Source organism: Numenius arquata, chromosome 1 (genome assembly GCF_964106895.1).
Source record: "Numenius arquata chromosome 1, bNumArq3.hap1.1, whole genome shotgun sequence".
In the NCBI taxonomy this organism is placed as follows: Eukaryota; Metazoa; Chordata; class Aves; order Charadriiformes; family Scolopacidae; genus Numenius; species Numenius arquata.
In genome coordinates, this window is record NC_133576.1 from 42,292,562 (window position 1) to 42,307,285 (window position 14,724).

Consider the following 14,724-nt stretch of genomic DNA (forward strand, 5'->3'; position numbering starts at 1 on the left):
AGATTTCAAAGGGCCTTGCCACTGATATCCATGTTAAAAGCTTAGCATTTCTTAATAAAGCAGCACTGAAATGATGCAAAATACAGCTGAAGCAGCTTGCAAGGCAATCTGTTTCACAAGGACAATGTCAGCAGAATTTGCCAACCAGCTTGTATGTCCTAACTTCTAAGTACATCTCTGACCAGGAATCGGTTGGGTTTCTTTTTTTTCCAAACCAGATATGTGGGTATAATAAACAAGCTTTTCTTTAGAAAGCTTATAGCAGCAAATTATAATATCAAGCTAGAGTAGCATCTGAAATCCATTAGCAGTTTATACTTCAGTGCAACTGAAACCCATATTCGTTTAAATGATATTTATCCAAACTGTTCTTAATGAATTTCTTCTGTTCCATTAACATGCATTAAGTAAACAAACAAACAAAAGAATCCATGGTATGAGCAAGGCATGCAAGTTTTAATACACGAAACATAACAAGAGGATTAGCCTTTGAAAATCAATAAACAGTTCAGCACTGGACAAAACACACATTTTTGAATAAGCAATCCAACATATGTTCTAACATAAACACTTGCCTTCCAAATGTAATATATAGTCCTATGAAAATAAATGGTTGCTGTCAATTTCCTTTTAATGAGAGAGTAATTCCACCAATTTATAAACACACAAAACATGTTAAAGCACAAGAATGATGGTGTGCAGGAATTCCATATCCAAATGGAATCCATATCCAAAGTATCCCAATCCAGATAATGTTAGTGTCTTCCACAGTAATGAAGGCTACCAAAGAGACGCTTGACAAAATTGTAAAAGCTGGGGTTTACTATCAAATTAAAGAAAGGTAGGCCCCCACTTCCAGTTCAGATCAGTGTTACCTGGAAACCCACTGCCTTAGGCCATTTGGCAAACACTATTCTTAATACTTGCTTAATTGCTTTCCTATGCCATGTAAAACTATTTAGAAAGTAAGCTAATCTAGAACTGTGTTTGATGTCACTAGGGATAAAGTGAAAGGAAATGGATCAGTATTTTGGCAATTTCATGCCTTGAAAAGCCACACAATTGTTGTAAGAAGAAATCTTGTTACTGGGGGTTGAGAAGACCTGCAATGTGGAATAAGGAACACTGTGTCCTGTGGCTGTTAAAGCAAGGGAAATAGGAAGTGGCAGGTACAATGTCAGTCCATTGTGGCAGATTATGATGTTGATTATGGTGGTGTATGGCCACAGTGTGTCCTGGAGACTCAGAGCAGCAACAGTGAAATCAGCACAGTTCACAATCAGTGTTATTAACTCACCAAGAAGGTTCCTTGTCTTAAACTTAAATATGCTACACGACTCTCTTCACAATGCACCCCATTGCCTTCTTGTTAAAGTGGGAGAACATTTTTGAGGTGTCTAACCCAATTATTCTTTGCAAATTGATTATGCTTTCCTGTTTTTTTCCCTATGTATTTTGAGCTGGTTTGGGTTATTCATCCCCAAATGTTCTATTTGCCAAGGTCAGTATGGCATTGTATTGTGGATTAACAGAATCTGGGACACACATGACGCAGATCAGTAAGAGACTCATGCCCTTCCGGATGGGTACCTGGAGGCCAGATGGGATATCTTGCAGCACTTAACAAAATTCCAATGTTTAGGCAATTGAAGTGAACTCTATTGATATGAGGAGTTCATATACCTCTAATGAGGTATTTGACTGACTGAACGTAACAATGTACTCTGGGATGATTTGAATCACTCTCTATGGAGAGCTATATTAACTACGTCTCCAATGAATATCAAGGGAAATAAGACATCTAGCTCATATGTAGACTTCTACATTAACATAAATGAGTTTACGTGTCTTAATCTGTGACCTCAGTCCCACAATGTGTAAGTTAGAAAGCTAATCCTGCAACACATTTGGTATCATCAACTCCCACTGAGTCATACTGAAGGGTGGTAAAATCTGTCACATCACTTTCCAGGTCTGGCCTCAAAGCTGAAGCGGGGGCATTACCACTGAAGAAAATCTTCCTAAATCAGCAAAATCCCTTCTCACCTGGATTTGCAAGTCGGCTGCTGGTCGGTCCAAGAATCTGATAAGGATCTACAAAATTGTGAAAGAAAGATTTTAAATCACGTAATGGTAATGTCAAATATTTTAGGTATTATTTTTTAACGTTGTAAGGGGAAGTGGACACCACTTGATGGGAAAGCAGGTCCAACACTGGGGAAAGCAGTTCCTTTCTCTGCATTGCAATATTTGCATGTTTTCGCTTAAAACTGAGTGTGCAAGTGAACAATTTCAAGGATACACATTTGCCTTTTGTACTGTATTAATGTGCACAAGCATATATTCAGACACATTGTAAATTTGGCCTAGAAGTATTCCGATTCCTACTTAAATAAAGAACACATACAGACAGGCACCCTTTGGTACTATCGAACCTTGCAGTGTGCCAGGCACAGACAGGTAATGGGGTGAGAGTCCTCTCCACAAAGGACAGTGGCCCCTCTTCTTCTGTAAGGCCACATGTGCTTTCTCCGTGCCACTGCTAACTGTTTCTGTGCCAAAGGAGCCTCCAGAAGAGGGCTGAGTGCATGGCTGAACCCAGGCAACGTGGCTGGGTCTATACTTCTTTGTCACTGGATTCCAGTGAGGGATCCCCTGTATTAACCTTGCAACTAGGGTTTTCAGAACAGCCTGTGTTGGCCACACAATGCCTGTAGCATCTCAATGTTTTCCTCAAGGGATTCCCTCAGGAAACAAAAACTTGTTTCAGCCTGAACTTTTGTGCAACAGGAAAAAGGGAAGGCTGTGACAGAAGTACAAAAGCCAAAATTATGGGCTGCAAGCACAGCCTGGAGCCCCTCACTGAATGACCGTCGCTGTGCTGCCTCATCTCCGGATGGCTGCTCTCAAATGGCCGCCAGTTTTACAGCCAAGAAGATAATCAGGTTACATTCCTTATACATTGAAATAATCTGTGCAGCTCACACACAGCCATTAAACCATCCTAAAGAATTAAATAAATCATCAGTACATTTCTTGAAAGATTCTCATGGTTGGAAGGCCAGATTAGATAAAGCGCTATTTGGGCAAAAAGCAATATAATACTTCTCAGGCAGCACGCATATGAGTTAATGAGATGTAGTCATGCACATAGTCTTATTTCACTATAAGAAAAACTAGAATAATGATTTGAAATCCATGTGATAAAAACGGGCTCAGTGTCTTCTGAGCTAAGATATCCTCCAAATCTCTTTTATTTCCTATTTCTACCTTTTTGCTGTTAACAAATGCCACAACTGACCAAGAATCTGTAGTGCTTTCTAGCTACTTGTCCAAAACAGTCTAATTCACAATAAGGGAATTCACAATGGGTCCTATCCCATGGCTTAGCTGCTTTGAAAACACAAAATGCACCCATTTTGCAAGACCACTCGTCTACAAACTCACAAAATTCTACTTTCTCCTCAGTCTCCCAATAGACTAAAAATCCTTCAAATTTTCCTGTTTAATTCAGGAGCCCAATTCAAATAGGCTTCTGAATGCTGTTATCCATTTTCTTTTCTTTGCTCACACAGATTTTCCAAACACTAGCATTTCAACTGCTGTGGAGTATATGGTCTTTTGACATCCTTACCTTTCACCTTTGTCCCTAAACTGTACATAGGTACTTTGTTTAAAAGCTTTTTCACTCTGCAAGCTCGTCATTGCCAATAACATTACTAAAAGCAATTTTCAATGGCCATGGGAGCCTTCATCTTAGATCCAGAGGTAGAGCCAACCCATACACATCTGGGGATTTAGTGGTCACCAGCTGGAGATCTCGTTAGTGGTCTGCATCAGATGTTACAATTTGCTTCTGACTGGTAGGTGAGAAAGTGTCCTTCTCATCATGTTTAACAAACCCCGTCACACCCAAGCATAATTCAAACAAAATGACACCCACCTAACTGAGGACGCTGGTCTTCTGTTTTGGGAACTGTTGAGGATGATGGCTGAGTAGCTGAAAATGGAAAAACCCATGTAGTTATTTTTCCAGTTTGATAGATCTGTGACAGATCACAGACCAGGGAATCCTGCTGCTCACCACTCGATAAATCCTATTGTGATCAGCTTTAAAAGATTAGAGGGTCATGGACCTGATGAAGCCTCAGTTCAACGAAAGATATGGCTGCCCTTCAACCCACTATTGCCTATACACAGCTAACAGTCTTTCCAGCCAAGGCACAGGTAAAAATCCTCCAGAACTGAATGAGGTAGCTCCTATCATTTCACTTCAGAGTCTATTCAGGTTGCACTGGATGTGCCTTAGGTCCATTGGCTAGACATATGTTGATGTATTTTACCTTTCGACTGAGGACTGGGGTGGGTATGACTCGTCCATGCTGATCTCCTGGCTTGCTCATAAGGCAAATCTGTGAAAGAAAAATACACTGATTCATGCAGATAAGGCATGAAGTGTTTATGTCCATAAGAGGCACATTTCTAGGGAACCCATTGGATTGGAAAAATTACTGAAACAGGAAGGACACTCTTTGTTAAAACATTTATTTTATTTATTGACTCTAAAAATAACAGTATCACATTGCCCTCTGTATTGTTCTTTAGAGGTACCTATTCTTGTTAGATGTCTGAACTGCACTGAAACAGCTGATACAAATAGAGTCCATAATTTCCAAACGCTCAAGAGTATTCCCTTTGGTCTCCTTCTTCAGCCCAGGACACTAAGGAATGACACACACTGCACATCATGGACAATTTATGGTAGAGTTCTGCAGGAAAGTCCCCCCAAGAGGTCAGAGCTCAGATTAAGCATATACTGTCTACCATTCCCTCCCAATCTCAGCATGTCAAAGCATTTTAAGAAGACAGACTTAAGTTGATTTTATATGTCATTCTTTGTTAGTCTGTTGCTGTCATCCTTCAAGATTGATCAGACCTTACAGGCTGAGTTTGAGAGTTCCCTTTTCTACCACCTGGTCATAGGCAGAGATATGTGAGACAACAAAGTCTTGGTTTTGTCTATTTGAGATTCCTCTAAACCACTGTTGTGTGTTTGCATTTGTACCAGCTCTCATTGCCATCACGCACTTTATTATGCCCTCCCTGTGATATCACTCCTCATGTTTGCAAGCACTCTCTTCCTCAGATGCAACCTCTAGTCTCACTCTCATCAATCAGAATGCAACCTTTTGGGATAACTGATTGCTGCACATTGCCAATCATCTCACTTGTTTCTCTTCTACTAGCCATTTCAAGTTATTAATAATTCTTTTTCCTTCACTTTCCCTTTCATACCCCAGTATCCTCACAGATCTTTAGAAATATAACATGTGAAATCAGTGATATTGCTTCAATGTTTAACATATATATGTATGCATATTATATTTCTTCCCAAAAGTGGATAGCTTTTTTCCTGCTTCATCTACTCAAATATTCCTTCCTGCTTCTTGGGATAAGCTCCTCAACTTTATGTATCTAAATTTTCGTTTGCCTTTCCTTTCATTTAGTCATTACTTTTATTTCATTTAAATGCTTTAGCATATAAAAATGAAGAAACTAAAATATAAAAGCTTTCTTCATAAAGTATATGTTGTAAACTCAAATGATTGGTTTGTCCTTTGAAACCTTTTACAGTTGCCAGTGCTTTACTATGGCTGGCTTTAACACACTAGCTAAAATTGCTGCCAAAATCAGAGACTTATGTAGCCTGGAGAGGATCTCAGGAAGGCAGCAGTACCCACCTTGTAGAACTAAGCTGGTGCAGATGATCTGATTCTTAACAGTGCTTGTGCTTTATTTTAGAAATGATGATTGGAAATGAAACCAGTTAGGAAGTAAAGAAACAGTCACAGACTGGCTATGTGCAAAACAGATGTATCTCTGCCCATTTCCAAGCACTATGAGCAGAAGTATCACATGGAAATAAAGTGTAATGTGAAATTTTCAACCTAATTGCCTTTAATTTATTTAGTCTGTTTGGCTTGAGGAGCAGACTGGCACTACCAGTGCTGTCATCTCCTGGAATCTTACACTTCAAAACTTTGCTTTTGCTACGATATGCAATTTGTCTTTATATTACATTTGAATAACTAGTGCCTTTTTATCCCTGACTTTTTGAGACCTATTCCACAGCTTTGTCTCCTCCCCTCCCCTCCCCCCCCTTCCCCCTCCTCTCTTTTTTATGGGTCTGCAAATTATTAGACATCTGTACACTGAAAGGGCTGTGTGATCTTGTGTGCTTGTGCTCAGTGGCACTTGCAGCCTTTAAATATATTTGGTACAAATTTAGTACTGTGAGAAAACTGTTTTGCCCTTTAACTCAACACATCATAAGATGGTTTTCTGACTACGCCCTCTCCATGAAAAGAAAAATCCAGTTATCAGCCTTTCTTGAAATAGCGCAAAATTCCAACTTCATTCTTAGTTCAGTATTGTGCCTTGATAAACATGTTGCTATCCTAGATAAGCAGATCTGTTCTTATTCATGAGATATTAGTACAACATGTCCTTATCTTGGACAGATCTTTGATGGGAATGCTCCTGTTTGATGAGACATGTAGACAAACCCATATTCGGTATTCCTGAGCTCCTGATAGCTTCATTGTATTACTTTCAGCTTGCTGAAACCTCATGTTCTGTTGTAAAGGTGACTGAAGAAATACGCCTTTGTCATTGCAGTTCATTACAAGCCCTGCTCATTTCCTATTTTCTATTGTAGTGCCTTAACAATGGCAATGCTTAATTACTTTCTCCAAAATTGCATCCCAGAATGTGGCCAATTCCCATTTAACATTATTTACTCCCATCCCCTCATTTTTGACCTTTTTCATGTCATCAAGTGATTGTCCCCAGGGTCTGGTATTGCTCTCACATAAAGGAGCTTTGTTATGAAAATGTTTCTTTGCAGTCTAGTTGAAATGTGATATTTAATTAAAAGGAAAGCAATGGAATAAGCAAAAAACTTAGAGAAAGTTTTGAGAAAAACTTGAGAGAAAACTGAATTTCTGCAAAAAAATCTTTTCTTTCTGAATGAAAATTCTGACTTTAAAGATGTTTGTCAACTTTCAATTGTAAAAGATAAAATAATATTTTCAAAATCACATGATCGCTTGTTGTAGGCATTTTTTAGTTAGGATACACCAGTTTACATGGAAGAATAGAGACACCCTATATCCAAACTGCAACTCCCACAAGGAATTGTGTCAACACAGGAAGATGCTTTTGATGTTGACATAAAGCTTTTTGTTTTGTAAGCGTCATTGCAAATGTGATTTGGATAAAAATGCTGAAATGAAGGACTTTTCCATGTCTGATACATGTGGTTTTTTTAAAACCTTTTACTTCAGAGAAAATTAGTATTTTATTTTTTCATCACAAGTCAGGATGAAACAAACTGAAATCACAGAATATGTAATGGGATAAAAACTCCCAAGTTTTGTATAAGTCCAGTGGAAGTATGCCCATAAAATAGTATTATTTCACAGCAGACTCATTTGAGCCTTTGCCTGAAATCCTCTAAATTGGCATGGTTATTTACTGTAGGACACCTGGGTCCCTCTGGTCTTATGTTACATGTTCATTTTTGTTGGAAACTACTGAGAGCTTTGGGCATCCAGTTTTACATTGCATAGTTGGTAACTGTTTCTAAAGTTATGCTTTGTCTTCTCATCCATATTCATGTCCAGATTCCTCTTTGTCATTCAAAGCTCCTGGGTGCTACTATAACCTGTGACCACAAGAGCCACAGTCTGCTTTAATCTTTCATGAAAATGTCTAACTTTTTTTTTAATATCTTCTCTTCTAATACTGAGACTATGTAGGTACTCTGTGACACTCTTTATTTTGATAATTATATCATGTTTCCTCATCCCCAGACCCTGCGTTGGACAATTTCAACATGCTCGAAAGATTTTCCATCTTCCCATGACTTGCTCTAAGTGCCTTCTAATTCTGCAAATTGCCTCTTCGATAAAGGAAGATTCACACAACTTTCCATACAAGGCCACACTGCTGATTTATTTAATGGTGCAGTCAGATTTCCCATATGATCCTCCACTGTGTTTCTTCATTGGTTTACTTTTTTTCACTTTGGCCAACAACTGGAGCAGTGCTCTAGTTCACACTTCCATAAGTAAAGATGCCTATGTTAAGTTCTTCTTTTATGAGTGAAGAGGGTAAGTTTGAAATCAGTAAGATATGCAAATAACTTGTGTCTTATACTGAATTTACCAACTTGCATTTTCAGCTGTTAACATATTGCCAGTTCATTGATGTCTAATGAGGTTCTGGGTGCCTGTACAGGAATACTTTAGAGTAATCTCTGGTTCCAAGTAATTACAAAGTCATATGTCATCTCTAAGTTTTATACCAAATTTTATTGTGTCCTTTTTCCAACTATTAATAACTATAGATCATGACAGAAAATGGTAAAGCACTCATGACTTAAGATGTCCATTACTTAGTCTTTGTAACAGGTTAATCATCTAGCTCTTGATCTGTTAAAATATTTTGTTTCTTATAACAGGCTGACTTAAATTTCATTGTAAATAGTTGTAGGGCACTTTGGTAAATGTCTTATGAAAGCCAAATGCCAAATGTATGCATTGGATCACTGGTTTCCTTTCTATTCACTACGGTATTGTTATAGACAAACAAATCTAGCAAAGAGTTTGTTTTCCTAGAAACTGAATAGTGGATTTGATTGTGTAATGCTCTGGTAGCTGTTTCCTTATCTATCTTTTTTAATTATCAATTAACAAATCTGCAGACATGCACATATACATTTATACAAGTCTATATAAAACAGTTACTTGTGTATACTTTCCTGGATTATACCCTAGAGGATCGATAAAAGATAAAATATTTGCTATCCAAAAACCCCTCTGTTTTTAGTGAGAGAATGTATCTTTTCACAAGAGCTCAGTCAATTCAAGTGTATGTCCCTTCAGAACACTTGGATGTATGCCTCTGGCACAGTAATGGATTTCCTTTAAATTTAGTATTTAGCTACAACTCCTCTTGCTGTCTCACAGTACTTTGTGCTTATTACTGGAAAAGCAAATGTTCAGATTAGGTATTTTTCCAGAATCTTTAGCAGTGAAGGGTGATGTAAAGAAAATTTTTAGCTTCATAGCAATGTTCTCATCTTTTTTAATTACTCCCTTTAGCCTTTCACAAACCAGCACACCCACAATACTTTCATGGGCTTCAAACTTTTGAGCAGTAAGAACTTTCTTATGTTCCTATTTTACTTATTCAGTCTCTTAAACTCACAGTCATATTTGTGGGGTTTATTTGCCACAAACATAAATAAAAAGTATACAGCAGGAGAAACATGTATCCTGCATTTTTAGAGTACTTTTTCCCAATATACATCAAATAACATTATAAAAGAGGATATTCTTGCCTCATTTTACAGATGGAGAGCTGAAGCACATTGAAAAGTGACTGTGTTAGGACAATGCAACAGAACCAGTGAAGACAGCTCCGGTCTTCTGATTCTATGGCACTTTAAACACCAGATAGCATTGCTTAAAAGACAGAGATATGTGGAAGAAACAGACATTAAACTGCTCTATTTAATCATCTCACTCTACACAATGATATATGCACACACACATATAAAAATGGTATGCGCATATATGTGTGCATATTCAAAATATAGCCTAGTATTCATGAAAAGAGAATTGAAGGAGAAAAAGAATGAGATACTTCAAGAGATGAAATGAGTAAGATCACAGCATAGAAAAGGTGGTCATTGTTCATACCTGGCCTGGTTGTAATTCTTTGTGTTGCCTCTGGATAAACTGATGTATTTGGAAAAATAAAAGTGGCACCTCCTAAAGAGAAAAAAGAAGACATAACACCTAAAGATTCATTTTCACAGTCCCTAAGTCCACTGATATTTCCCCTCTTGTAGTGGGTCTGAATGGAGACTATGAAAAATTATTTTCTTTTAGGACTGTTATATATAAAAGTTAATTCTGATAGCCTTTGCATCTGTGTAAATCCATTTAAATTACTGGATAAAAGTCTGTGCAAAATCTGTGTCAAGAGAGGACAGAGAGAGTCAAGTTCAGGAAATCCCTTCTGCCTTCCCCACAATCATCTACACCTGGGTAGGTGGTTTCAAATATCTTCTGAAATAAAAGTTCTTTGCCTTCTCTTCTTTTGTGCATACACTTTCCAAACAGGTTCATATTTTCAACAGAGTCTGTAGGCCTGGGCCAAAGCCTATTGGTGTCTGTGGGAATCTTCTCACAGACTTCGGTCAGCTTTGGATCAGGCCCTCAGAAATGCCATTCTGTTCACAGAGTGAAAAAATTAAAAATAGTGAGTTTGATACAGAAAATGGTATCTCAGTTATCTCAGGCATTGAGATTGCTCTAACTACATCAACAGACTTCTAACGACCATCTCTAGGAACATGAAAAGGGTCATGAGGATTTGTGCAATTACTGCTGACTTCAAGAAGACTTGTTTCTAACTTTTTGGGGGCCCCTTGAAAATCCCACTCCAAAGTTCTTATGCCACCAGAACAAATAACTTTCCTTATGCTGCTGATCAGCATGATATTATTCACACTCCCAATGACAGAAATGCAGACAATCTCATTTTAGTGAAGTGAATTTCAAAATATCATTGTCAGTGCACACATATAGAAAAAGATAACACACGGAACTGCCAATCAACACTTGGATGACTGTATGCGGAAACTGCTTGGCAAATTAGAATGTGGAAAGACAGAGATGGCAAAGACCATCGAGTCCATCTATTTTTAAAAAGGGCTTCAGGCTTAGTCCAAACCCCATCAAAGTCAATGGAATATTTTTTGCTGCTTTTTGTGGGGTCTGCAGCAGGCCTACAGACCACAGCAGGACTTTATGTCAAGTGGCAAACATCTAATCTCAGGGAGAGCTCTAATCTTGTTAATTTTGCTAGGAAACTCACTGCTATTTACCACAGTGAAAAACTAAATGAAATGTGGAAAAGGCATCACAATCCAAGGTTTTCTTTTATTTTTCTTTTGCAATATCCTTTGTATTATCTTTTTCATTTCTCATATAGAATTGTTATTTCTGGTCACTGTAGGTAACTAATACCCTCAGGCATGATCATGCAATATTCCAAGTATCTTCAATCAGTATGTATACCATACTACATGTACAATTCCATGCCATCCTCTGTCACACAACTGCTAGAGCAAGATAAAATTTATTCTGAATTATTTTAATAAATATTTTAAGTCACATCCTGAAAGGTAGATGCTTTTGAGGCATGTATTGTATCGTTCTCCTACCTACGCTCAATACTTTTATGGGCCAAATAAACAGAAGGGTGAATAGTAAAAAAAAATCATTTTACATTCAGATCAGACTTAGAGGAAATTACAACACCAAACTTAGTGGAGTTCCCAGCTCAAGTCCCATATAGCTGACAAATGAGATGAGCTAACTGCCTAAACAGCAATTTTACTGAATTATACAATATATGCTACATGGGAGGGGAGACGGTCCCCATTCACCAGAGCCCACATCACTTAGGCAAGCGCTGAAGCACTTTTGAGCTCCACCACCCTTCGAGGGATCTGTGGAGTAGCTCTGAGAGTACAATGAGACAGAATGAGAAAAAAAGTCCCCAGAGACAAAGGCCCTGAGCCTGCAGTTTATCATGTGTCAGGGACCCCATTCTCTTGCAGGACACAAGAAATTACCAGTAAGGAGACCATTTTTGCACCATCTAGCCCTGCGTGATCTCACCTTTTTTCTGTGTCTGTGCATAAAACTCAGACACACAGCAAGGAGAGGATACGCTTGTCTCCCTCCTGATTTACCATTTCCATTTTTAGCGAGCAACCCATAATAAGGAATCCTGTGCTTTTAGAAGATGACCTCTAGCAATGGGAGCAGTGCCAGCATTACCTGTGTTTCTAGCATGCATTAACCGTGGAGAGTTTTGTAAGGCCTTATCAACATCATCTGAAGTCAAATGTGGAAGAGGAGCTACAAAACAAAACAAAAAGCAACACCAAAATGAAAAAAAAATTGTGAATTATCCTTGTAAACCATATTTTCCCTTGACAGGATTGTCTGAATGCGAGTCTACCAATAGTCAGTTTCAATCTGCAGTTTGGAGGGAGGCGTGTGTGCTACAGTTTAAACTAGGGCATTCATTTATTCAACATTATGAATGCATAATATTTCTGACTGATTATTGACAGTGTGCGTGTGGAGAAGACTGCACCGCACTGGTGTTGCAATGCTTGTTGGTTTTTTTCTTTAAAAACCATGTTCACTTTAACTATTTTAAACTGAGGCAAACCTGCAAAATTTCCTCAACCTTAGATGAGAGCCCTCAAGCCAGGAATTCACTAGTCCCTTCTTTCCCTTTGAAACGCTAGCCATGCACTACAAGTAATTTGCATTTGGACTTCAGGGACTGTTCCTTTTTTCCATGAATTTACAGAACTTTTATTCAATTCAGAGAAATCTTATTCAGAGTAGAGCAAACTGCTGTCAGTCCTTAGAATCATGCCTGGAATTCGCTTTACGAATCAATGTTTGCACTCTCGTTTAGCATTCTCATCATTAAAATAGAAAGAAATGAGTATGTGACCAGAAAAAACATTAGCACTGAATCCCATATGATTTTCTTCCTACAGTATGCTGATGAATATGCTGGGTTTCAATTTCATTTTTCTCCGAGATGGACATGTAGAAATATTCCCTAACTTTTTCTTTGATGAACATGAGTGAAAGCCAACTGAAATTAATGGGAATCTTTCCATCAAACTCAAGAGGCTTTGGATCAGGCTCCCCCCTATGTTCTTAGGAACAGCAACATTTGCAACAGACATTTGAAAACCCAGCTGAGTGTATCCACGCCATTAAATCTAAGACTGATATCAACAACAGATTGATTGTAGCCACTACCATAATGACAGAAAACTAGCTTACTCTCTCTGAGGTAGTGTAGGTGTGACAGGAGGATATCTGCATTGTAGCTTGGGGTAAGTCTCTGGAAGTCGTCTTTGGTCATTTTGCACAGCTCTTTCCCATCGATGTTCTGGAATAACAAGATGTCCACATCCGGGAGACCGTACTCCTTCACTGCCCATTCCAGCCATTGGCGCACGTGGTCTGTACTCCATAGTGTAGGATCTGGTGGTATCACAAAGCACAAAGTAAGGCAGAGAGGGGAGAGTGCAGATGTGCTGGACCATTGCAAAATAAATGTAGACCACAGTCAAACTGGAGAGACTTTAATCCCCTGTTTACTGACTGCTGGAGATACATGAGGAATTAATTTTGCCTGTTGAGTGCAAAGGAGAATAACTGTCTGTGAAAAACTATTAGGGAAGAGCTGTGAACTCTGATTACTAACAACAAACCCTCTGCTGTTGAGCTCCTTCTCCTGTTTAGTTCTTTTGTGTTGTTATTTTTTATGCGTTATTATCCACAGATCAACATAGGCTCCTGTACTCATACAGAGAATACTCTTTAGAAAGGTATTTAAGAGAGCCCACTAACAGCACTGCAACTTCCATCTGAACAATTTTCTTCATCTGAACAAGCTCCCTCTTGAATCTGTAACTTTATCCAAGTGAAATTTCCACTCAAGTCAGAAGTACTGTTTCTTGGGCACAGGCTAAGTAAGCGCTCACAGATTTGACTGGTTATTTCATAAACTAGAGTGGGTCTTATTAAAATATTCTGCACTTCCTTTCCTGGACTGCTGAGTTTTACTGGTGTACACTGCTACACCTTCATGGGTTTTTACTTACTACCTGAAGTATTGGCAAAACCATCTGGGCAAAAAAGTAAGAACTAGTCCCTAATGACCTGCAGTGCACATCCCCATAACGGAAGATGGCTCCTACCATGAAAAATTTGTACTTTTTGAAGAGAAAAGAATAAAGAATAAAGCTAAGGGGAAACAAAGTCCTCAAAGGTTTGTGCCTTCCAACCTGAATGATACAGTGATATCCTGAAGACTGAGAATGGAGCACACAGAGGTCAAATGGCTGAACTCTGTCACATAAAAGTCTGTGGAGGGGCTGGGACTTGCGTTACAGCCTAAATAGCTCTTCTGTGGCTTAATTCAGTGCTATCCCCTTTCTCTTGACTGTTGTTCAGGCTGGTCTGAAAGAGATGGGGACCTCTTTCCATGGGCTAGGAACTATACAGAGTCTGTCATGCTGTTGCTCATTCCCAATCCTTCGTCCACTAGTGCCTCACCTATTCTGATGTTTCTTCTGGCATTTTAAGGCCTTGAAAGACAGAATATTTAATTCTCTGGAGGTTCAGAGGGTTTCTCTGTTTGCTGAAGTGCACCAAAAAAGACTTAAAAGAACTCCTCCATCTGGTATGAAATATTTAGCAATCTAGAGAGATGCAAGTCTGGCTGGTAAACCTAGGGTCCGGATGAGATAGCCCACATCTACAGCAGAGAACTCTAACAATTATGTTCAGTTTTGTTTGAAGTAAGCAACCAAACACTAGGAAGTTTACTAAAACATTTTTATTATGCTTGTAACTTTTAAATGCTTCTTATTTATGATAACTAGAAAGTTACCACAGCTGGAAATGTAAATTTTTCCTTTTCTGTTCATAAACACTGCCACCTGAGCTGCACATCTGCACTTGGGTCACAACAACCCCATGCAGTGCTACAGGCTTGGGGTAGAGTGGCTGGAAAGCTGTTCAGCGGAAAAGGACCTGGGGG

At 38.7% G+C, this 14,724-nt stretch overlaps 1 protein-coding gene across 3 annotated transcripts in view; it reads right to left on the reverse strand.

Moving 5' to 3' along the window:
• Window positions 1–14,724, reverse strand: part of ERG (ETS transcription factor ERG) — a 66,067-nt gene that overhangs the window by 3,240 nt on the left and 48,103 nt on the right. Inside the window, exons 4-9 of one of the 3 annotated variants that reach the window (XM_074159752.1) lie at window positions 12,957–13,160; window positions 11,922–12,002; window positions 9,768–9,839; window positions 4,344–4,412; window positions 3,944–4,000; window positions 2,047–2,094 (exon numbers count right to left, since the gene is read on the reverse strand). In XM_074159752.1, coding sequence (XP_074015853.1) covers window positions 2,047–2,094; window positions 3,944–4,000; window positions 4,344–4,412; window positions 9,768–9,839; window positions 11,922–12,002; window positions 12,957–13,160 — 531 coding nt within the window. Of the gene's footprint in view, window positions 1–2,046; window positions 2,095–3,943; window positions 4,011–4,343; window positions 4,413–9,762; window positions 9,840–11,921; window positions 12,003–12,956; window positions 13,161–14,724 lie in introns of all 3 variants that reach the window. The other 2 variants (XM_074159759.1, XM_074159767.1) reach the window with 2 other exon arrangements.